This window comes from Hippopotamus amphibius, chromosome 4 (genome assembly GCF_030028045.1).
Source record: "Hippopotamus amphibius kiboko isolate mHipAmp2 chromosome 4, mHipAmp2.hap2, whole genome shotgun sequence".
Classification (NCBI taxonomy): domain Eukaryota; kingdom Metazoa; phylum Chordata; class Mammalia; order Artiodactyla; family Hippopotamidae; genus Hippopotamus; species Hippopotamus amphibius.
In genome coordinates, this window is record NC_080189.1 from 14213627 (window position 1) to 14239483 (window position 25857).

The following is a 25857-nucleotide window of genomic DNA, read 5'->3' on the forward strand; positions in this document are numbered from 1 at the left end:
TTCACTTTAAAAACTGATATGTTAAAGTTTAGACTGATACATTTTGTTCTGGTTTGAATTTTCCTTTGGCAAATATTCAGATGATTACATTGACTATAGATCTTTGTTAAGGTAGGATGCTTGTTTTTAAACTGTTTAGAGAAACGTTACTGCTGCTTTGACAGCCATTAGGACATTTAATTTTGGAATTTGGAGAAGAGGCATTAACCTGGTTCTTTTGAAAATATCTTTTTAGTCTTTTAAGCCTTAAAATTTGAGAGAGTGCTCCCCTACCCCTTTCCCTTTTTGAATAAGTAATTCTTTCATGTGGTATTTACATCAGGAAATCTTGTTTCCACCCCTACCCCTGTACATCCAGTTTCCCCTGCACCTTTTAGGGAACTGTTTTTATTTGGGGCGTGTGTGTATGTCTTTTCTGGGTTTCTTTACGTAGCAAGAAGAAAATACAAAGATATATTCTTATTTTCCCACTCCTCTTCATACACACAAGGCATCATACTCTTTATATCATTCTGTGTTTTTGCTTTTAATGTTTATGTAGGCCATCCTGGGAATTTTCCATTTTCATGATAGCATGCTTAAATATTCTTTTTTTATAGCTGTAGATTCCATTGTATAGATGTACTATGGTTTACCAGTTATGCACACCAAAAGTAGGCTTCCTTAATCAAAGAGAAATTCACATTTGTAATTTTGATAAGATACTTTCAAATTTTGCTTCATAGGTTTTGCTTAGTTTTGCACTGCTACCAGCAGTGTATGAGATGCCTGTTTACCGTAGCCTCATCAATGGACTATATTGTCAAACTTTTGTATTTTTGCCAGTCTGATAAATGAAAGATATTTTGTCAAGTTTGAGTTTGCTTTTCTCTGAGGTTGAACACCTTTTCATAAGTTTGAAGACCATTTATATATCTGTTTTCCTGAACTTTCATGTCCTTTGCCCATTTTTCTATTGGGTTGTTGATCTTGATCTCAATTTTTCAGAAACTTTTTATATATCTTGAAGATTATATGCCTGTTATATAAGTTGCAAACATCTTTTCCCCAGTTTGTATTTGTCTGTTGACTTTGCTTATATAGTCATCCCTCAGTATCTGCAGGGGATTGGTTCCAGAACCCCCTGAGGATAACAAAATCCTTGGATGCTCAAGTCCCTTATATAAAATGGCATGGTATTTGCATATAACTGATGCACATCCTCTTGTATACTTTAAATCATCTCTAGAGTAACTTACAGGAGGCAAATATAAGTTTTGCTTTTCTGGAACTTTCTGGAATTTTTTTCTGAATATTTTTGATCCTCGTTTGGTTGAATCCACGGATGTGGCACCCACAGGTGATGGAGGGCTGACTGTAGTATGTTGTGTGTGTTTTGCCATCTAAAAAGTTCTTAGTTATATGTAGTTGAATTTAGTGTTTTTCTTTTGTGGCTTCCAGACTTTGCATCATAGATTTATAGACCTTCTTCACTTGAGGTTATAAAGGAGCTTGCTGTGTGCTTCTTCCATTTCTTTTATGGTTTGTCCCCTTCTTCCTTCAACATTAAAATTTTTGATCCATTTGGAGTTTACCCTAGTATACAATATGAGGTATGGATGAACATTTTTTTCCTAGATTGGTTCCAGTTGGTCCCAACATCAATTAGTTAAAAGTTCATCTTTACCCTATTTCAGATGCTGCCTTTATTTTATTTTGACTTTCTTTATGTGTTGGAGTCCGCTTTGGTCTCTCTGTTTTATTCCATTGGTCTGTCAGTCTGTTGAACAGGTAGTATCATGAAGGAACAAATAAAAATCAGCCCACAGAAGTGAATGAAGGACTGATTGATGACTTTCCCTTGGTGATAAAAGTGGAAAACCAAATTTTTGCCTACTTGTGAAACATATACACCTTGGGATTAACCAGTTCAGAGAAGCATAAGGGAGCAAAGCTATATTAGAAGATGGCATCACAGGAGTGCATGAGGGAAATTATCAAAGGAACTAAGGGATTGATAGCCCCTGTCCATTGATGACCTTGTATGCCATTTTAAGGAATTTGAATTTTGCCCTGTAAATAACTGGAAAATGTTGAGAAGACTAATGAAATGTAAGGTTGTATCTTAGAATGGGATTCTAAATCTGAGTTCAGTGGACTCCTCAGCAGTCCTTATGTTTCAGAGAGAGTATCTAAGGCTTTCCTCAGGTTCTCAGAAGTATCTGACACACACACACACACACGTTAAGAATACCTTCTTCAGAAAGATTTCACTGATAACATGGGGTTTAAACTAAAGATAGGGTTGCCAATCAAGAAGTTTTTGCTTTAGAGTAGGCAAAATATGAGTAGCAGAGGGAAAAAGTGAGCTTTCCCTTCTGTTCATTATTTCTGGAAGATATGGCCAATTCTCACTGTTTGCAACAGTTATGTTCTATAAATTCCCTGCAAACCCTGAGTTAGTGGCTGCTGAACCGTTGCTCCTAGGAGGAATGCAGGATTACTGTTACAAGTGAGCCAAAGATGGCCTCTGTATATTGGCCCTTAGATCGTTTATTTCTTCACAGCCGGCTGGGGTCCATTAGCTTAAAAGTCATCTGACATAGGGCACTTGTTTACAGTATGAGAGCTAGGAAAAGAAGGCAGTGTCACCTTGATTAACCTCAGCTGGGAAGGTATGCCTTGAGCAACTCAAATTTTTCAGTTCTCTGCGCATGTCTGCAAAGGCACTACACATATTGATTTTGGGGTTACAAATAAATTTTAGCAAACAGACAAATTTGCAAATATGGAATGTATGAATAAAGAGGATCAACTGTACTAATCCAGTCTCTTGAATTCTTCCAATGATGAACCTACTCCCTCATGATAAACTTTTCCCTTGCTGGATAGTTCTAACGATTATATTGAGGTAAAATCTGCCTCCTGTTTTTTTCTAATGTTAAGTCTTAATTTGGCTTTCTGGATTGTTCCCCTTCCATATACCATTTAAAATTCAGCTGTCTTATATTCATTTTCGCTCCACTTTTCCCTCTCTAGCATAAGATTCCCAATTTCTTTGGAAGCTTTTGGTTTCTAAGTACTTTAGTGATTTTAAAGAATGAAGCCTTTAATTTTGTTATTAACTAACATATCTCCTCTGTCTCCACTCTCCTCTCCCCATAAAACTTGAACTCTGATTGCTTCACTTTCATCTACACTGTATTTATCAGTTCTTTTTCAGTTTTAAATTATTCAGGTTAATAATTGGGAAGATGAGTCACTGGCAGAAAAAGGCCAGGACAGAGATAACTTCAAATATACAGAAAGATTCTTTTTGTCTCTATTTTCAGTGCCTCTTTTCTCCCCACTTCTAATGTCATCTCTACTTTTCCTTAGGTTAGCTTCATTCTGTAGCCAGGTTTTCTCAATGTACTAGGGAGGATGGCCATTAGGGTCTTCAGATTTCTATCCTCTTGGAGCACTTTACAGTAGAAACAGAAACTTCTCTCAACCAGTGTCCATCTATGAGTTAAGGGAGGAACTCTGGTACTATTTGAGTCATATATCTAACCCTGGATTAGAGATATGGGGACCTGATTAACCAGCTTATGTGAAAAAGACATAAGACATTTGACATAAGCCAGCTTATGTCAAAAAGAAAAGTAGTGACCCTTGATTGATAGCCTCTCCAGTACCATGTGGTTTCCTATTTCCAGAGGAAATGAGTGGTAAACAACTAAACAGCAAATATCAAGTATACACGTTAAGACAAGTATTTTCTTCTGCTGTGTTTAGGGTCAGTAAAACAGCTCTTAAGGACCATCATTATGATTGGAGGATTAGAGTTTTCAGCTTTGAGCAAAGTTGGATCAAAATTGATTTTGCTTTAAATGTTGACATCTATTATTTCTCAGTGGTGAGCAGATAGGGATCTGTTGTATTTTCTGTTCTTTTATATGTTTAAGATATTTCATAATTTTAATAAAAAATTAAAAATTAATTTTGCTTTGATTTAAGTTGGTGAGTAATAATAGATATTGTCATTTCCCATTAATGTTGTTAGCGCTAGAAATAATTTTCTTACATAGTAATCCATACGACACTTCAAAGGGTATTATAAAGGTAAATTATTTTTTTTCAATGATGTGAAAAAATATATAATTTATTTCTTTTACCTCATATCATGTCTTTATGATATCATAGGTACCTGCAAGGTGTGGAGTTACAGTCCGGGACAGCCTAAAGAAAGCACTGATGATGAGAGGCCTAATCCCAGAGTGCTGTGCTGTTTACAGAATTCAGGATGGGTATGGTTTGTATGTGATGTGAAACTTTGTTTAAAAAAGGAAAAAAACCCTCAGACATTAAATTTTGGGGTTTTCTGTAAGATCTTTACCCAAACCTAGGGTATTGAAAATCAACTTCAGAAAAAAAATATTAATACTAAGTTGATTAGCCTAAAGAAATCTTGTAGGCCCTTTGAGGAGTTAACAGTAGATAATTTTGTGTGATGATAGTATTTGTTACTCTGATGAAATGACTTTCTTTGGAGTTGGAGGTTCTTAAATTTTTGAGCTGTTCTCTGTGTGTCTTATTTGAGTAGTGGACTCTTTCCCACTCCTTAATTTTTAACATAAACTCGTAGTTTCACACAAGATTTACTGAAATTAACATTTTACATTTAACTGTTTTTCAGAAAGCATCTCAAATTGTGCCATGAGCCCCTCCCCCCACCCCCAATTTTTAATCCCCTTTAAAAAAAATCTTTTTGGGGCATATTGTCCCTTGAATACTCTTTTTTCTTTGAATGGGTAGGTAAATCCATACCTGTGATTTTTTTTTTTCTTTTTCTTTTTTTTGGACCCCAGGAACAATCCATTTTCTGCTGTTGTAGGTCTTTTCTGGAGCTGTCTTGGAAGAAAAGAGTACATCTCTTTACCCTGCTGTTTGTCCAAGAGTGATACATTTATTTGGGGTAAACTTAAAAATTAATTTATTGCCATTTAAATTTCTAACGATGGAAGACCAGGGAGCCAAAACTCCCTTCACCATTACTAGCCCCTCAATAACCAATTTTCATATCTTCAGCATGAGGTATGTGAAGATCTTTAGGTATGGTAACGAAGAAAGGCTGTTGTATCTACACTTTTCAGAGAGAAGAAACCAATTGGCTGGGACACTGATATTTCCTGGCTTACTGGAGAGGAATTGCATGTAGAAGTGTTGGAGAATGTTCCACTTACAACGCACAACTTTGTATGTACCTTTATGTATATTTTTTTAATGTCAAAAATCTTCAAGTTCTCGTGAATAAATTTTTATGTAGAGAATATGAAGTATGGATGAATAATTTTGGCATTGATATTTTACCTGAGTTGAAAATCAGTTCTGTTCTTTAAAAAGAAGACAAAAATTTAAAGAGTTTTGTTTTAATCATTATACTCATTTTTAATTTTAAAAAGTAATAAATATTCATTATTGAAAGAAAATTCTTAAAAATTTGAGTGGTATGAAAGTATATCAACTAAAAACGTGAAAGTACCCTACCAGAGGTAAACAGTTGTTAATTGATTATTGTGTAGTCTTCCAAAGTCTTTCATATATAAAACAGGAGCTGTGAGCCCAAAGTTTTCTCCTTTCCTTTATTTCTCCCTTCCCTTTCCTTCACTGTTTTCCATTTCTTTCCTTTTTATTTAAATTAAAAATGGAATCATGTTTTGTATGATATTCTTCTTTTAAGTTAAACAAAGCATCATGGGATCTTTCCATGTCAGTATACTTAGCTTCATCATGATTGCATAATAGTCCATAAGAATATAAATTTGGTACATTTAACCATCCCTCTTAATAGACATTTAAGTTTTTAAAAAATCTGTTATATACATGGTAAATAGACTCTTCCTGCATACATCTTGGCACACTTGTGTAAATGTTTCTGAAAGATAGATTAATGGAAGTGGAATAGCTCTCCTTGAGGATGAAGAAAGGTGTTAAAGCTCTCCTTCAGTACTTCTCCCTTTATCTGGTTTTTGCATTTGCCAGAACCTAGCCTAAGCTAAGTGTCACCAGCATGAGGCCTGAAACAGTGGAACCTCACTACCTCAGAGATAGGAGTACACTAATCAGGGCTTGAAAATCTAAGAGTAGGCAGTCCACCAAGATTAGAGTGGTCTATAAGGCAGGAATGCATTTCTTACTTTTCTATATATGGAATTTGGACCATAGTTTATTTCTCTAGGTGGGTAGGATTTGCTACCCTTTTGGCATCAAGTGTTTTTTTTTGTGGCTTAATGATTAATACAGCAGTGCTCTTTTGATTTCCTGAGGGGGTTAGTGTTTTGGGGGCTCCATTAGTGGTGAATAATGAAAACAGGTTTGTGCTCCAATAGATAAGGGATCTTTTGGATGAGTGTAAGATACACCTGATGTCAATCAGATTTACTGTGTAGCAGATAGTTTTATAATGATGAGATAAGTTTACTGCTATTGATTTTTTTTTAACCTGTAGAATTTTGAGAGGATAAATCTTAAGCTTTTTAAAAAGTTTTTAGGAATTAAAACAAACAAAAAAAATTGAGCTTACCTTTCACAGTGGTCACTACTCTTTTTCTTAGTTATTCTTAATTAGAAATTGGATATAAGGAGGTAAGAGAAGACCTAAGTTACTAACCTTAGTAGTGCCTCAGGAAGATCTTTGCCACAAGAAGATAATGAAAGCAAATTGCAGGTTAGTTACAGAGTATGCAAATCTTCACAACACAGTTGGAGACCTGCCAGTGAATATTGTTGAGATCTTTTTATTTGCCAGTATTTTGTCTGGTCTGGGAATATAACAATGAATAAGAAAACAGTACTGCCTTCGAGTAGAGAGACAGATGATTTAATTAAAAATTTTCATAAGCACTCTTAATTACTGTGTATGTTTAAAGTGCTGTAGATACACAGAGTAGAGATTCCTAACCTGGCCCTTGAAGAGTCAGGAAGTTTTCCCAAAGGAAGAAGTATCAAAGCTAAGGCCTGATGGATGAGGGAAGAGCAGATGAAGAGTGAAGGGAAGAGTACCCTAGACAGAGGGAACAGCAAGAAAACATGTTACCTTTTCAGTTTTGAAAGAAAGAATGGATGCTACAAAGTTGGAGAAGGGGGTGTTACAGTGTAGCGTGTATATGGGTGTAGTAAGCTCATCAGAGTCCTTGTAAGCTGTGATAAAGATTTGGACTTTTCCCTAAAATCATTGGAAATTTAATGATTATAATAGGCAGGGGAGCAGTTTGATTAGATTTGTGTTTTTGAACAATTGCTCTGTGTCATATGGAGGCAAGAGTAAGCCTGTGTTCTGCTTAGAAAGGGAAAGAATTCCTCTCTCTGCTTCTCTGTGCTGGATTTTGTTGGCTATGGGAGGAAGGCTGCTTATGCCTCCTGGTTTCATATTCTGTTATAAAAGCGATTCCTTCAGTATTTACCTACATCCCAGGAATCCTTGGGAGCTGGCATGGTGGAGGGAGCAGGGAAGGTAGAGAAACAAGATTAGAAAGAGATGCCATTTGTCCCAGACCTTCCCATTTTCTGTAGGCAGTATAGTTAATGTCTTCCTTCAGACAGCCCCAGACCTAACGAATTAATGCATGCAAATCACCTGTTGTATGGCCCCCATGAGTTGACCATCCATGTCTCGAATTCCAGAGTAAGTGTAAGTTGTGGCCCCGAAAAGAGATATGCCTTCCCTTGCCCACCTTTATTGACAAAGGTATATTCACAGTTAGAGGTATATGTCACTTACTCAATTTATGCTCAGATACATACCCACATTTTCTCCTGCTCAGATGTTTTTCTCTCCTTTCTGCTTCCTTCCCTCTTCCCCTCCTTCCTTCTCTCTCTCTTTTTCTCCCCTTCCTTTACATACAGAAAAAACCAGTTACAACTAGTTTTCAAGTACTAGTCAGTGACAGGAAGAAAGACTGCTGTTGAATAGATTCAAGAAGGAAGAGAAATTAGGGCTTCATGAAACTCAACAGATTATTAGGCAATTGAGAGTATGAGTAGTTAGCAAAAAGGATAAGGTGACTATGTTTGTATTTTTCTGTGCTCTAATTTCCAGAGATTATGCTAGCAATATAAAAAGATGCTTGCTTTACTAAATAGTAGCCACATAAATATTAAAGAAGATTTTCTAATTGCTTGTCAATCCAGAGACAAATGGAAAAGGAACAAAGCTAAAAACAATCAGTTGCCTTTTTATATCCCCTAGAAAGTGATACATAGACAAAAAGGTGAAGAAAACAAGACCTACTCTTAAAACTATCTAAATGTTCTCTAAAAGCCAGAGTGGATGATGTGCCAAGATGTCATTTTCTTGATGAAACATTTTTAATAACATTTTATCCTGTTAAATGTGTGTTTATTGAAAAGAGTTTGATAAAGTGGGTGTTGAAATCAATTTAATGGATCATGAAAAGTGTTTACATGCACTAGAACGGATTAGAAAATTCTGATGTGCATTTTATATGGTTAGGGTAAGTAGTAGTATGTGGATACAGGTGCGTCCTGGATCATGATGTGTTTTTCTTACTATTGTGTGTGATTAATGCTGTCTGAAAAACTGAGATGAATTGAGAATATGCAGCAAAGAACAAAGGACAGAATAGAGCCATCCATGCTCTTACCACTCTCAAATAGCCATTGTTAACATTTTGTTGTTTGTTTATCCTTCTTATGTTTTCTGCTTATTATGCATACAAACCAATCAGTTTTAACCAATTTCTGGTTTTGTTTGTTATCAGGATAGAGCCTCCCTAGCACAGTTCTGTTTATGTGACTCATGTTCGCCTTCTGACATGGAGTTCTTACATGTTGCCTTTTAAGTTTCACAAACTGATAATTTGTTAAAAGTAGTTCTTACTGTCTTTTAGGTGATTTTCCTGTCCTTTGTCCTAAGTTAGCAAGTTTAGGAAGGGTTGATCTCATTTTTACGTAATTATAAACTAGTTTTTTTCTTTCATAAATTTTTTTACATTTTAATCAAAGTATATTACATTTTAATCATATGTATATAGTTTTTAAAATAGTGCAGAGGAGTTTACGATAAAAAATAATCTGTTGGCACATGCCTTCTTAGCCTCTGATGTCACTGTCCAGAGGAAATCATTCTTAACTTTTAGCAGTTTCTGCTTTAAGCTCTTCTGGTGATTAATTTCATATTACTAAATAATAACTTTAAGCCACAATTTCTTACTTTATAAGTTTTAGACATCATTTAATGATTGCCAGTTCCATAGGGAAGTAGATCATTTGTAACATTATCTTTCCTCCTCTTTTCTCTCCTCTGAAGCATTTTGGTGTTTTGGTTCCTCTGTTGCATACCTTTGTAACTTTTAAGTATACCATTGTTTCTGTCAACACCACTAAGCACCTCTTAACTCCTTTCTTTGTAGAATTATTGAAGTCTACCCTTATTCTTCCTTTCACCTCTATTTCTTCCTTTTACTGTCATCTCTGCTTTTACTTTTATGTAGTAAAGTTTGATATTAGTTTCTAGTCTTTTATTCATTTCCCATCTTCTTGACTTCTGAGTTTAATTGGATAGTGGGTAGGAGATAAATACATGTAGTCCGTCTGTTATCTTGAATCCACTGGTTTTCATTTTAGTATCTTAGTGTTTAAGTCAGTTCTCATGTAATATGTTTAATATGTAAACATATTAAAGATTTGTTATTTTAATTGAGTAAATAAGTTGATTTCTAAATAGAGTCTTACAAGTCTGAAATCCTCTATGATGTTTTTACTTTGCAGGTACGAAAAACGTTTTTCACCTTAGCATTTTGTGACTTCTGTCGAAAGCTGCTTTTCCAGGGGTTCCGCTGTCAAACATGTGGTTATAAATTTCACCAGCGTTGTAGTACAGAGGTTCCACTGATGTGTGTTAATTATGACCAACTTGAGTAAGTAATCAAAAAATTTTACTTTTCTGTCTTCCACTTTACATTGAACTTTTCTTAATGTGAAACTAGTATTAGTATGTGTTAGAGTCTGTGGAAGTTTTCTGTATAGAAGAGTTATTACAGGGAATTTTTTGAAGTATGGCTAGAGACTAATATGTAGTGTAGCCAGTACTTCTCTCTCATATTATAATTCTGGTTTGCTGTACATTTCATTTATGTTTTATATTCTCTTTTTAATAATAAAGGTCCCTTGCCTGTAGAAATCACTTTTAGATGGGTTTTGGGTGTTTCAATTAAATTAACCATTATATTTTTGGACCACAGATAGGGAATGTGGTTCTGTCAGCTCTTTTGTAAATTAAGTTCTTGCTCTCTCTCTCTCTCTCTCTCTCTCTCTCTCTCTCTCTCTCTCTCTCGCACGCGTTCTCTCTCTCATGCATGCGCGCTCTCTCTCACTCTGTTAGTGTCTGTCTCTCTCTCTCCCTCCTTCTCTTCCTCCCTCTGTTACCGCCACTCCATCACTCAAATTGAGTCTATTTTAATCTTTTTTTGTGTTGTTACTGCTGCTAATAAAGTCTTATTACTTTTTTTGATCACTTGAGCAGAGGGAATTCAACTCCATACTTTAAAGTCTGTCATAATGATGTAACCTAACTTTTAGCAATAGATACATTTTCTTCTAATTCCTTAACCATAAAGTATGATTTTCCCCCTCTACTATGTAGAAATTTGCTGTATAGAAAAATTAGTTTTAGATTCTGAACTTGCCTTTGAAAGTACAGTATAATTTTTTACAATAAGCCTTTAGACAAAAATACAGCTAATTGAATTTCACAGTCCTTCCTGAAAATGGAATTTGATCGCAGATATTTTTGTTAATTCTTTAATGTATTCTGGTATATGAAGCTTCTGGGTTTTGCACAAGTTAGGTTTGTTTTGTTCTGTTTTTGTTTTTGCCTCACAGTTTGCTGTTTGTCTCCAAGTTCTTTGAACACCACCCAATACCACAGGAGGAGGCCTCCTTAGCAGAGACTACTCTTACGTCTGGATCATCCCCTTCTGCACCCCCCTCCGATCCTATTGGGTATGATTTGATTCCTGCTGTTCAGTGACATGCTGTTTGAGCTGATTTCTTTTGGAACTTTTGGTTAATTATAAACCTTTCCAACATTTGGATCGTTAAATTAAGTAATTTTTTTTCAGGTATAACTTATCACACCAGTCAGATAATTTACATACATTTGGTACAGATACACAGGCTTAAAGCTAACATAGACTGTTTCAGGACCGTCCTTGAAAAAAAATCAAGCAACACATAATTTAGAGTCCTTGCCTTGCGCTCATCACTTTATGTTTAATATCAGATATAGAAGTATGTGGTTTCTATTTAGAAAAGTAGCATTAACGTATGAGATAATGCCCAACAATTTAAAAATAGTGTATAATCATAATCTACAATTTATGATATATTATTTTAAACTATGTGATAAATATTATCATGTTTACGGGAGAAGAGAGAATAGTGAGAGAGAGTAGTCAACATTTAATCAAGAAAGTGGGATTTCAACTGGACTGTAAAGAATTCTAGAATCTGAGCCCAGGAAATAAAAGCATTGTGATGGTGGGGGTGCAGGGGGCAAGGACAAAAGGGAAGGTTAGAAGCAGCCTATCTTCATTTTGTAGTATATCCATTTTCTTTAGATTTGATAAAATTTATTAGATTTAATCCAGTTTGTTTTTTTTAACTTCAAGACCAGTGTCCTTTGCATACATATTTCTGACTTGTTGTGTACTACCTGTTGCTGTCATAGTGTTAATTCAGTAAGTTTCAAGAATGACTTGCTGTTACTACTCCAGATCAATTATATTAATTAGGCTGCCCTATACAGTTGTAGTTAATTCAGGCTTTTTGCACTTTTAAGTTCTAACTTAAAGTATGTTGTTGCTTTGAGACTTTAAATCAGCCTCTAACTAGTGTTTAAGAAGTCAGTGTAAGTTCCAAAACTTATTAAAAGCTGGTATTGTCATTTTTACATTCTTTTTGCCTGCTCCCAAAATCCCTTGCCAAAGACTTTTATTGGCTGTCTAAAGCAAAAATAAAGACAGCTTTGTTACAAACTAAAAATTTCTCAATTATCAGAATAAAAAGGACCAGTGAAACACACTCATTTTCTTAAAGGCCACTACCATTAGTCTTACCTATAATTCTCATTGGGCTCATAGCAGTTTTTCAAAGTACATAATATTTTATTATTTTTATTTCACTTCCAAGTGGATTCATTTAGTTAATATGAACAGTGTGTTTCAAAGAAGTAAAGCTTATAAGCTGGAGTGGTTCAGATTCTATTCACGTGTTCTATTTAGGAGTGTTTTGTCTGGCTTGTTTGGCTCTTTCAACCTTTATCTAGTCCTTTTCTACTATGTTTTCTTCTCATTTCTCTCTAAACCCTCTCCTCTCTTAAAAATGTCTTTTTATTCCCTCAACATTGTCTTTCTGGCTGTCTTATTAACCACTAGATAATGCTGATTAGTTACTGAGTTTGCATAAGATGGAGTGCAATGATAACCAGTCTCTGAAGAGTGGTTGTTAGCACTGAGTCATTCATTGGTCCTGATGGAGCTCACTAAGAAAGTCACACCTCATCAGTCAAGTGATACTCATTTCTTAGCTCCCTTGGATATTCTTTCTGAGGGGCATAGACTTCTCACAAGTGTTTACAGTCTATTCTCAAACTTTAATGTGCTCTGTGAATGCCAGGTTCATTTTGGGGGCAGTGAGAGATCATAGACTTTGTTATTTATCTGCAGTACCAAAATAAGTCATTTTGTCACCTGTTTTGCTGATTTCATCAAAAAGCAATTTTTACAAAATATTTGCTTTAATGCTTAATATATTATTCTCCTGTGTGTCTTGTATCAATTGTTGGGCATGGTAAACATTTCAAAATATGAGAGATTGATGCTCTGAGAATCAACTTTTGAATCTGGAGATGATCTTTTGCTATTACTGTTCAGGATTTTAATTCAACTCTTGTAGAAAGTAATAGGTACATCTTTTAGGTCCTGAAATATACATGCATGTTTTTAAAAGATTTGTAATTTCCTAATATTGATACTTGCCATAAAAATTTCATTTTAGTAACTTCAACTATCAAGAAATGTCAAAGGTAGAAAAAATTGGCAGACATTATTCAGTCAGTGTCTACCTAGAGCATTTTTGTATAACTTTAAAGGACAAGAATTTCTTCAGCTGATTAACCACACGTAATTTCTAGCCATCTGTAGATTTCTCTGGAGTTTTCTGGATAAGAATCAGTGTTCTTATCATTAATACCCCCTGGAGGGTCTGTTTGAGCAAAGCAGCTTTGTCAGCATTAGTTGTAAGCACATATTAGTTTTTTAAACTAACACTTTTAAAAGCCATTACTGCTGGATTTTTAATGCTTTAAAGGTTTTATTTGAGAATATGAAAAGAAGAAAATCTTTATATCATCCATTTTTCTATGTTATTATCTCTTTAAAGTTGCTCTGAATCTTATCTTCCAATCACTTGATTTTTCCAGGCCCCTAATTCTCACCAGTCCGTCTCCTTCAAAATCCATTCCAATCCCACAGCCTTTCCGACCAGCAGATGAAGATCATCGAAATCAGTTTGGGCAACGAGACCGGTCCTCATCAGCTCCCAATGTGCATATAAACACAATAGAACCCGTCAATATCGATGTAAGTATTCAGCAGTGCTTGAACTTGAAAAATTCAAGTGTGTTTGTTGATTTTTCTGCTACATTTATACTATAGATCAGAAATAAATGCCATCTTTCATTTATCAGAGTTATTGCAAGTGATAGACTTTTCATGAATTACTGATCAGAAAAACCTTGTCATCTTCTCTGATGGCATAAAATATTTAACTGATACCAAATTATGGTACTACTCATTTTTTTCCTTATGACACCATCTCTGTAAAAGTCTTATCTTCACTTATTTAACAGATAATCCACTTGACCATTTTGGGGTAAAGAAAAAATAAGAATACACTTGTGTATTTCCTATTTAGATCAATTTGAAATCTTTACCTAAATTTCTAAAAGTTCAACTTTGACTGAGTTAAATAATCCTTAAGGACTAATCATTACTTTATGTACTTCTCATACAAAGCTGCCTTTTACCTTCTTTACTTTCTTGAGTATACCATTGGATTCCATCTCTACACAAATCAATTATTTTGTCCTCCTTCTGGCTGGTCACTCTTGAATTTTTTTTACTTTCCTGGTTTATCTTACACACTATAAGTTAACTGTTTATATTAATGTCACTTATTCGATTTGACCTTAACTTCTGGACAGCAGAAACCATTCCTAGTATAGTTCCCTAACATAGGAACTATTTGGTGTTAGTTGGTACCTAACATAAGAGGTCATCAAAAAATATTTGTATTAGTAAAAAAGGGTTAGAAGACAAAGCAGAAGTCTGTTTCCCATAATATAGACCAGGGGTCAACAGACTCATAAAGGGCCACACAGTAAATATTTTAGGCTTGTGGGTCATATGATCTCTAATGACAGCTGTTGAACTCTGCCACTGTAGTGTGAAAATAGCCGTAGATAATACATTTTAAACAAATAGGTGAGGCTTCATTCCAATAAAACTTTAGTAAAGCAGGTGACCAGCCTATTGTGTTTTGCCAGTCCCTGATACAGACAAAAGAGAAGGGAGAGATGAGAAAAAAGATGACATACTCAGGATCAATCCAAAAGGACTGGTTCATTCAACTATCAGTACATCATCTCAATAACTGAGTTACTGAAGAGAATAAAGAGCCCTTGCTATCTGAGCTGTGGTGGTGTTGAGATCACTTCTCCCAGAATTTTTATTTTAGAATAAAAAATGTGGTTTATCCTTAATCTCTGTAATAAGCAACAAAACAAAAAAGCCACCATTTTTTTTTTGCCTTGGAAAGTAATTATATTTAAAAAGGAATTTGAAACTGTTTCCCCATGTAAGCAGGACAGTGAAGTTACTGAGGGGTCATGTGTATGTTAGAGGACAGAGGTTCTCATTATATAGGCATTCCTTATGTGAGTCCTCGTAAGGTTGAGTAAAGAAGCAAAAATTATCCTAACAAGGGAAATATTCACTAATTAACAGACTCCTTTAATATTTGTCTCCACTCACATATCCCTCCCCATTTAATACCAGCTTGCATTCCAGCCCTTTTCCATCACTGTCCAACATTTCAATGAAAATATAAAGCAGATTGATTATGAATCTGACAACAAAAAAAAGATGTTAAGAATTTTATGAAGACAGTGAAAAGTCACTTGGTAAAGCTACTCAAATCTTATAAAGTCATTGAGAAATAAAATAAAATTAAAATAGTTTTAATTTATTAGTCCAGAATTAGTCCAGTTAACAGTAAAAGAGGGACTTCCCTGGTGGCGCACTGGTTAAGAATCTGCCTGCCAATGCAGGGGACACGGGTTCCATCCCTGGTCCAGGAAGATCACACATGCTGCAGAGCAGCTAAGCCTGTGTGCCACAACTACTGAGCCTGTGCTCTAGAGTCTGCAAGCCACAAGTGTTGAGCCTGCCTGCCACACTACTGCAGCCCATGCATCTAGAGCCAGTGCTCTGTAACAAGAGAAGCCACAGCAATGAGAAGCCTGTGCACCGCAACACAGAGTAGCCCCTGCTCACTGCAGCTAGAGAAAGCCTGGATGCAGCAATGAAGACCCAATAAATAAATAAATAAATTTCCAGCTTTGAAAAACAGACAAATAGAGCTTAAAAACAGAACAGAACAAAACAAAACAAAAAACAGTAAATAGAAAGTCTGTAAGGATGATGAGAGAATAGGCTTTTCGAATGAAAACGATTTACATATCAAAGGGTTCAGGGAGACCTTTGAGGGAATTGATGAAGTCTTTTAACATTTTTATAAAAATGATTATGTGGGGGGGGGGCGGGGGGTGAAGGGGAAGCTGAGGCGAAGCGAGAGAGTAGCACAGACATATATATAGTACCAACTGTTAAATAGATAGCCAGTGGGAAGTTGTTGTATAACAAAGGGAGTCCAGCTCGAGGATGGAAGATGCCTTAGAGGTCTGGGACGGGGAGGGTGGGGGGGACTCGAGGGAGGGTGGGGGGGGAGTTGAGGGAGGGAGGGAATATGGGGATATGTGTATAAAAACAGATGATTGAACTTGGTGTACCCCCAAAAAAAATAAAAAAAATAAAAAATAATGTTATGATTGTGATGTAAAAGATGAATATGAAATTAAGATTTTCAATTTGTGCTATCGTAAGTTTGATATTATGACCAACAAAAACTTGATTCTTTCTGTATTAATTCTAAGAATTACCATATTGTTGAAATTATAACTTATTGTTATAATTTTGTTGAATGTAAAAGAAAGTAAACTTTTTATAAATCTTAATTTCATTTTTCAGGATACATTCACAGATCAGACTGTCCTACTTTTTTTTACTATGAAATTTTTTCTCTATTTTTATTGGATTCATTTAAAGTAGCTTTTTCATAATATCAATTTTTCTCAGCTAATAAGGTCTTCTATCTGGCTAGACCTGAATACAAAGGGATGAAAAGTAGGAGAGGGAAATATGGGAATAAGGAGATTGTGTGAAATAAGAAATAATCAAATCTTACTTCTAGGTTAGATCTATTGTCAGTATATTCAAACTTGTAACCTTTGTGTTTACTTTCAAAACTATCATTCTTTTAGACTATTTCTCTTTATCTCTTAGAGTTACTAAGTCTCTCCTATTCTCTTAGGCTTGAATATTTGGAGTGTCATCTTTATATCTTGTTTTTTCATATTCCCCTAGAAGCAAATAATCATAAGGTTTCACCTTTCCTTTTGATATGCATCTCAAATTTGTTATTACTACCACCATTTGGGCCCATATTTCTTCACTTGAGTTACTTATTACATTAATCTCCTAAATAGATTTCCTGCCATTGATTTCTCTCTATCCATTTCCATTCTTTATTGCTACTGTCATAATAATTTTTTAAAAGACCTCTGTAATCATCTGTTCTTTTGTTCCAAAACTTTCATTTACTTCCTATTGAAAAATATAAAGCTTTTTAGCATTTCATTCAGTTTCAGTCATTTCATTCAGCTTCAGTCATTATTTATTATTCCAGTAAACCAGATTTAATATTTACTCTGGGATAGGCAGTGTGTCAGAATAGGGAATTAAGATGCATGAGCAACACAGTCTTTGCCCTCAAGGAGGTCATAGTCTAATGGATGAATCAGACATATAAATAAATAAGCAAAAATATACAGTGATAGTTTATAGAAGGGGATGATAAACCCTACCTGGTTGAACCTAGTAATGTTTAACAGAGAAGGGACAACATTGAAGCCAGATTATAGAAGATGATATGAAGGGATAGGAGTTTATTAGGTACACTAGGTGGAGGTTTTAAGAAGGAAGGATGTTTGTTAAGGAAATGGTATGTGCAGAAGTATGGAAGTACCTTTACGTGGGATGTAATTAATAGTTGATGTTATAGGAGTTTAGGATTTAGGAGAAGGGTGGGGAATGGTAGAGGATGAAACTAAGTAGGTAGGGTCTACTCTGAAAGACATTATGTATCACTCTGAGGTCACTATAGTAGTTGGTAGTTGGGGGTTCGATAAACTGAGTGGGAAAGAAAGTGATTAGCTCTTTACTTTAGAAAAATCTTTTGAATTAGTGAGAGATTTGATAGGCACAACTGTTAGGATTGATATTGTAAATGGCTACTGTTAATGCTTACTATGTGCTAGGTTCTTTACTAATAAACACTTTACATAAATTTTCTTACTCCATCCTCACAAACACTCGTGAGTTAAGTACTATTATTATCCTTATTTTACTGTTAAGAAAATTACATTTAGAGGTACAGATCAACCGGTTTGCAAGGCAGAAATAGAGACACAGATGTAGAGAACAAACATGGAAACCAAGTTGGGGGTGGGGTGGCATTGCCGTATATACATTACTAATAAGAAAGAAAATATCAAATTGTACACTTTAAATACATGCAGTTTATTGTATGTCAATTATATCTCAATAAAAGTTCTTTAAAAATAAAAAAAAAGAAAATTACATTTAGAGATATCAAGAAACTTACCCCAGATCACACAAGTGATAAATGATTGAAATAAGATAAAACCTGGCCTTTCTTTCTTATACTCAATCAGTGCTCTGTATAGTAGTAGAGGAGAGAAGTGAAAGAGATGAGAGATAATAAAAGATAATACCTAGAGTTCTCTGGCTTAGGTGAATAGATAGTATTTATTTGCTCTATTAAGATAGGACATGCCAAAGGAAGAAGAACAGGGTTTGTAGAAATGAAAACGTTAACTTTATTTTGGACATATTGACTTTAAAATTTCTGTGGAACTTTACTGGTTTAGAAGTCCAGTAGCAGTTGAAATAAGGACCTTGAGTAGAGATACAGATTTAGAAATAATTAGCCTGTTTGTGTCTGTTAAAGTCATGAATGTAAGTGATATTACTCAAAGACTATATGTAAATTGAAAAGAGGGTAGAAATGCAACCTCAGGAAGCATTAACATTTGACATACAGACAGAGACTGTCATTCTCTGTCTCCATTAAAGGCTCCTCTTCCTAAGTTTAGCTTCAGATAAGTAAGAGAGAGTAGTGTTACAGAAGCCAAAGGGAAAAAAGGGGACTTCAGGAATGCTGAAGTAGTTGATGTCAGTTGCCACTGAGACTCAAATGAGATAAGGACTGGAAATAACTATTGAATTAGGCAATTACAATGTCGTTTTGACTTCATTGAGAGCTGTTTTAGAGGACTAGTGGAGGAGAGCGAAAGCAGGTAAAGGTGTGGGATTAAGTGCCAATTTTGAGAAGCTTGGCTATAAAGGAATAATGAAAGGGCCATAGATTGAAGCAGAGTAATGTGAGAGGCTTGAACATATTTGTAACTTGAGGGGAAGAAGCAAGTGAAGAGAGAGGTTAAAAATAACAAGAGAAGGTATAATAAGGTATAGTAATTGAGGTAGTAAAGTTCCTTGAACGTAGAAGTGATGTTCCTCAGAGACTATGAGGACTTAAAGATGAGTATGGCTAGCTCTGCAGCTCTTTACAGGCAGGGTGACTGTGGGCAGATGACTTAACCTTGAGGCTAATAGTGTATACCCCTTGTAGTGATTTGAAAATGCTTATTATTCTTGGCACAAAATAAGAATTCAGAAATTATAGCTTATATTGTACAAATGTTTGTAGATATAGATACAGAACAGAATGTTCTTTGATAGCGTCTGTTTTCTCTGGCATGCTAAAAAAAGGGAAGAGATATAAGTAAGAAAGGAACCATAGGAGGTTGGGGAAAAGTTTGAAATAGCCAGTATTGGAATACTAGAAGATCCTGTTTAATCTAAATCACATAGAAAAAGATTGCCCGGGAGGTTTAAGAAATATTTGAGGTTGGAAAACATAAGTTTACGGTGGTTATTAGCAGTAGGTTGTCTAGAAGGCTTTTTTTGGGGGGGGGAGGGGGGGGTTGCTCAGCTGGGCTTGTGGGATCTTAGTTCCCCAGCCAGGAATTGAACCCAGGCCACAGCAGTGAAAGCTCAGAGTCCTAGCCAGTAAACCATGAGGGAATTCCCCCTCTGTTTTTCTTTTCTGCATTCCTATCTACCCCTCAAACCCCAGCTCTTAGATTGTCTTCTTCAAATCTTTCACCAATGACCAAGTTCTGTGGTTATTTATCCTTTGAACTTATGTAGCATGAAGAATCTTTTTCACCCATACTATTTATTTGGCAATTTACTAAGCAACTTTGGCAGCTTTTTTATTGTTTTCTTAAGCTCTTATTCTTATATAATTTCTGTGTGTGTATATCTTTCTTACATTTAGATTATAAGCTCTCAAGAACACGAAGTTAGTGAGACCACTATGATTTTATATTTATTGATAGTCACACAACCCCTAACACTTAGCACCTTATTTGCAGATATGAGTATTTGTTGATTATTCTGTAGAAAATGTTAAAGGCTTTATATAATACATCGAATATGACAGAAATACATCTGTAAAGAATGTACTCTTTGTTTTAGCCTATAGACAAAAAGCTGCCTATTTGCAAAGAGCCTTTGAGCTTATTTAGAGACATTTAGGGTCATTCAATCCCTCACATTTAAATTATACTGGGTAAACCCAAGTTCTGTCTGTCAAGGTCCAAATTGCATTGCATTGCCAGTAGGCTCCTCCCCTGCTGCCCCACCCTGCATTGTCCGTTGTAAAAAGCTGTATTTTAATAATAAAGACAAATTTTTTTTCCCTTCCAGTGTGTCCTTACACATTTATTTTTTATGATTGTATCAGTGCACATTTAATTTTGTATTCTTTTATTATAAACAGGTTTCATGATTCAAGCTTCATAATTGTTTTACTAGCTGCGTAATACTTAACTAAATTGGTACACTATAATTTACTTAACCAATATGTCAATATGCCTAAAATAGGGAAATAATTATTTCTAGTTTTTTAGTATAATGTTGCACTAAACATCTTTGTGCATATCATTTTTTCTTCTGAATTATTTCCTTAGGAAAAATTCCCAGAAGTGGAATTACAGGATCAAAGGGTATGAACATTTTATGGCTCTTAATATGTGCCAGTAGAATTTTTTTTTAAGAATTAATGCAGCCATTGGTTTTGAATGGCCTGAAATGGATTTCAACATTTGATCAGGACTAATAATCCCTTCAATCTAGGGTTAGGTTGGCGAGTGCTTCAAATTTTTTATTTTATCATGTTCACTAGCTAATTCCATATTATTTCTGTTTTGTGAAGTAATTTATAAGACAGATTATTTTGAATTAACCTTTCTGTTAATGCTTAGTGGGAAATAAAATGTTATTACTTTCTTACCATATGCTTTGATTAAATATCCATTACTATTTATTTGTAGGACTTGATTAGAGACCAAGGGTTTCGTAGTGATGGAGGTAAGTGGTGATTTCAATTTAAAAAAAACAGCTCGGGGGAAAATGCAATCGCTTTGCTGCTTGTCTCCTTTATATTTGCTTCTTCGTGAAACACAGACACAGAGAAAAATGTGTAGAGAAAAGCCAAAAATTTTTTGCTTTTCTTTAGTATTTATCATTTAATAACATTTTAGCTGATTCATAACCAGAGAAAAAGAGAGGACATGAAAGGGAGTCTTAAATGTACTATCTACAATTTTTTAAATGTTATCGAGGAGAGATCCTTAATTATTTTACCCACTTATTCCTAACCACTTCCACAAATATTTAAAGATTGAGCTTATAATCAGTTAAAACTTGACTTCCCTAAATCATTCTTGGGAAGACTCCCTGGAGTTGCCTGCTAAAACTTGTCAGTTTGTCAGACATTGTCAGCTACTTCCCTTCAGCTTTCTAGAAGGCTTTGGAGTATACATTTTATAGCATGGACCCTAATAGAAAAGCCTAGTTCCCCTCTTACTAGTCCAGTAAATAAAATAAGCAAATGAGAAATTGAATTGAGATTGCTTACAGAATTTTCATCAGATGTTCACTCTAGCACACAGTGAAAATTGGGAGCATAGCAAAACATTACTTTAGAAAATACTTTTAAAGTAAGATTTTACCCCCATGAGATTTTTCTAAGAGATGGTATTTGAAACTATCTTGACGTTTTCTTCCAGGTGGTCCTTTATGCTTACCTCTCTAAGCTGTCTTCTCTTTAATAAGGAAGCGCTGCAGTACCTGCATATCTTGTTTAGAGTTGGTCTCTTCACTGTGACCTGCCTTATATTCAAAATGTCTAAGCCCAGAATCAAAGATACTTTATGTTGAATAAACATTGAGTAAACCATCTTTTGTTATAATATTTCTGTATACCTGTGGACCTACCAAAATAATAAGCTTGCATTATGTACACTGGACTTAGTATTTAGTATAGCACATAGTTATAAAAGTGGTTTTTTTTTTTCCTGTTTGTTATTCCATGAACCCACCAATTAATGTTGCTGCCAGTTTGACTTTCATACGTCTTAATAGCTGTGGCTTTTGATAATTTTGCCCAATACATCCAGCATTTAAATGTTGCCATCATGTTAGCATCACAGAGTTAACTTAGTCATAAAAATTGCCTGCTTAGTACCAAAAATCAAACGGCATTTCTTATCCTTTTTGTGAATCACTTTAAAAAGAATCATTGGAATTTTATGAAAATAAGCAGATTTTTTAAACATCCAGAATTATTTTGTGAAGCAGGCTTCAACTCATCTTATTTATTCCCCGTGACTTCTTTCATATCTTCTGTGTGTCTGTCTTCCTATGTTTGCCTGCCCCTCTCTTTCTCTTCTAACAGCCCCTTTGAACCAGCTGATGCGCTGTCTTCGGAAATACCAATCCCGGACTCCCAGTCCCCTCCTACATTCTGTCCCCAGTGAAATAGTGTTTGATTTTGAGCCTGGCCCAGTGTTCAGAGGTAGTTGGGCTCTTCTTTCTTGTTTTCACCCAAAGCAAATTAAATATAAACAGCAGATACTGTTTGTGCCTCACCCTCACAGTGTGTGTTTGTAAGTGTGAGAGTTTTCAGTACTAAATTTCTGCTTGGCCTGGCTGGAATGCTCTGAATGTGCTTCTCACACATATTCACTACCACAAGCTTTCTGTATGCTGTCTGTCATAAATTTTTAAAAGCAAGAAAATTCTGAGCTGAAATTTCCATCTTGTTTTTTGTTATATTACTTACTTTTGGTCTTGTTAATTTCTTAAACTCAGTGGGTGTCAGTAAACTGTGGGGGAGGGGCTTCTTCAAGCTGATTTTCTTTTACTTTAATCCGTTTAGGTGATAACTTTGGTGACTGCTAATATTGGTTATCAGTTTTTTTGGTTTTTAAAAAAGTGGAAATCCCTGTTATGAGTTCTTACTAGACTTTTGGCTTTATTTTTCTGTAATATGTGTTCTTTTTTTAAAAACATAGGACACATACCTTTTATATCAAAGGTAGAGAACTTGAAAATTTGTAATATATTCAAGGTGTTTTAGCATACTTCAGAAAATTAGGATCAGTACTTTGAGTTATGCCCTCATATGAGGAAAACATTAGCAGTATAATTTCACTCACCCATTTTATCTTGCTATCCTTTAATTAGTGGTTAAACTGACTTTTAAAAATTTAAGTCAAAATTTAGATGGGTGTCTTGCTGTAAATATTTTCAAGGAATTATATTTACTGGTTTTTGCTAGTTAGTGTCTTTTACTTATTCTGAATGTAATGGTGGTATTTCGGATTTTTGCTCTCTCAGCCCAGCTTTCAGAAAATCCACGGAATGGGCTGGAAGTTATAGAGTACTGAGTAGTGTAATTAAAGTAAGTGATACAATACAGTACTGAGTGGATCAGAATTGTGACGCCTGGGTAAGCAGTTAAGACTTTATGATGTTGAAAATTATCAGTGGAAGGCAGAATTGGATTGTGCTCCAGTTAATAGACATTCCAGATACCATTTTCTTTTAGAAAATTGCATGTGAGATGATGAAAATTCCACATGGTGACGTATGTGGTGTAGTAATGATAAAACTGCTACACAGTTTTAACATTTAAATCTTACCATTAGTATTCTGATCCTTGTTCTATGAAAGACAGTGACTTTTTAACTAGAGAATAATTATCTACTTTTTTAAAAAATTGAAGTCTTTTTGTTCTGTACGTACAAATATTACCTGACATCCCAGTCTTACTTAGCTATACTCAGGCCCCACTAAGAGTCATTGCCCTGAACCCCTCTAAACCAGGTGCTTTCTGTACATGAACTGGGATTTTCGCTCAACCAGCATTTGGAAAAGTATCCCTCAGAAAGGTATGCAACCCTGACAACTGAGTCCGTTTTCAAAGAGTGTACCCCTTGGACTCATTTGGCTGATAGGATATTTTCATTTGTAGTAACTGGGCTGAGAGGCCATAGCATGCACTTTGCTTTCACTTTGTAAGCAGAGATTTTTCAGAAAGTCTTGAGAAACCTGCTTGTTTGCATCAACTTTGTTATGCAGGTAAAATTAATCTTTGCTTAGCAAAATAAGCCTCCAGGAACCAATGAAAGTGACCAGTATCTCTTACTCTTAAATAGTATAGTACGTAGTGTAGGATTTTTAAAATTTTAGTGGCTAATATGAAAGAGCCATATAATGTCAACATTAAGGCTGTTGTTAGAATATGTTTCCATTTGGGGAATTTCTGTCTTTTTTCTTAATTGATTGGTTGTTAAGGTAACATAATTAAAAGTTTGTTTTTTACATTTGCTTTTAGGTCGATTTTGCTTTTTGTGTTTTTGATCAAAGAAAAAACTTGGGAGTATTTTTTACTATTTATCTCTTATTTTAAAAAGATTGTTTTTCTCCTAGACTCTGCAGCAATAAGCATAGTATATATCTGTAATCAAATGTTTTAAAGGTAATTAAATAGACCAGAAAGCTAAAATTATAAAACTAAAAGAAATTGTAGTTTTTTAATTTGAAGCTAGTCACCAAATGAGGCCCCTTTTTCTCCTGTTCTTTCCAAATGGTCTATATTAAAACATATATTGCATTTTTAAAATGTCAAAATCTCCCTCCACCCTCTGCCCCCAATAAACTAATGTACTTGATCCTCCTTTAATAGATGTATTTTTCCTTTCACTAACTTAGGATCAACCACAGGTTTATCTGCTACGCCCCCTGCCTCATTACCTGGCTCACTCACTAATGTGAAAGCATTACAGAAATCTCCAGGACCTCAGCGAGAAAGGAAGTCATCTTCATCCTCAGAAGACAGGAATCGAATGGTGAGAGTATATGATATCTTTTTTCTTCGAAGTTCTTTATTCTTAGAAGTCACAGCCAAATGTAATGTCACCTTTACATATACGATATATGGTGGCATATGATATAGCCATATTTGACACAGAATTCCCATAATCAAATAAATTTGAGTTGATAGTTTTTTGCTTAAAGTATTCCCACAACACTGATTTTCGCTCTCAACTCTAATATAATTGAGTAAAAGGCAGTTTTGGAAGAGTAAGAATAGTGTTCTGTTTCTAAACTATGGAAACAGAGTAAGCTAGTATTTTAGGAAGCATAGTTAGGCATGTGTGTTCTGAAGAGTCAGTCTGAAATTCAAATATCTACCAAAGGACATTCTTCTCTAATGAAAAATTAACTTCCTGCTGTAAGTTAAATCTATATTAAAAACTAATCATTTTAGCAATAGTATATGTTGGATAAGTGGATCCTGTATCATACCAAAATGATTGTATATGTTGATAATTTTTTTAAGAGAGAGATTGGATCAAATAAGATATATGAGGAAATTTAGCACTGCCTGGGAGAAAGTAATCAGATTACCAACAGTTGCCATAGTACATTAAATTTTTGGCCTTTGGAGCCCAAACTAGTCAGAAATATGTAGTACTTATCTTGCCCCTAGTAGTCTTCCAAATGATTAAAAAAAAAGAAGCAGCTTTATTTTATTGATTTTAATCATAAAATTTAATAACATTTCTGCTTATATCCAATAAATAATTTTTATTTTTTAATGAATTATTTCCATCCTAATACTGACTTAGGTCTTAAACTTAAGTTCTGTATTGTAAGAATCATCCTTCTGTTATTCCTCTAGAGTCTGTTTTTTTTTTTCTCCAAAGTTCTTATTCTCTTCCTAACTTATGTCCCTTTCAGTAATGGGGGGGAATGTGCTTAGTGTGAAACATAAGGTTTTCCTTTTTTGTTTGTCTTGCTTGACTTCTGCACTATTTTTATCAAGAAAACACTTGGTAGGCGGGATTCAAGTGATGATTGGGAGATTCCTGATGGGCAGATCACGGTGGGACAAAGAATTGGATCCGGGTCATTTGGGACAGTCTACAAGGGAAAGTGGCATGGTATGTATGTAGTGACCTTGTCACAAATTATAATA

General features: G+C 34.9%; 1 protein-coding gene across 5 annotated transcripts in view; it reads left to right on the forward strand.

Annotated features, from left to right (window-relative positions):
• The window catches only part of BRAF (B-Raf proto-oncogene, serine/threonine kinase), a 158451-nt gene that overhangs the window by 86758 nt on the left and 45836 nt on the right, over window positions 1–25857 (forward strand). For 4 of the 5 annotated variants that reach the window (XM_057730848.1, XM_057730849.1, XM_057730853.1 and 1 more), the window contains exons 4-11: window positions 4165–4268; window positions 5115–5217; window positions 9751–9899; window positions 10864–10983; window positions 13463–13622; window positions 20861–20897; window positions 24588–24724; window positions 25705–25822. In XM_057730848.1, the coding sequence (XP_057586831.1) occupies window positions 4165–4268; window positions 5115–5217; window positions 9751–9899; window positions 10864–10983; window positions 13463–13622; window positions 20861–20897; window positions 24588–24724; window positions 25705–25822 (928 nt within the window). The remainder of the gene's footprint in view (window positions 1–4164; window positions 4269–5114; window positions 5218–9750; window positions 9900–10863; window positions 10984–13462; window positions 13623–20860; window positions 20898–24587; window positions 24725–25704; window positions 25823–25857) is intronic. The other variant, XM_057730851.1, reaches the window with a different exon arrangement.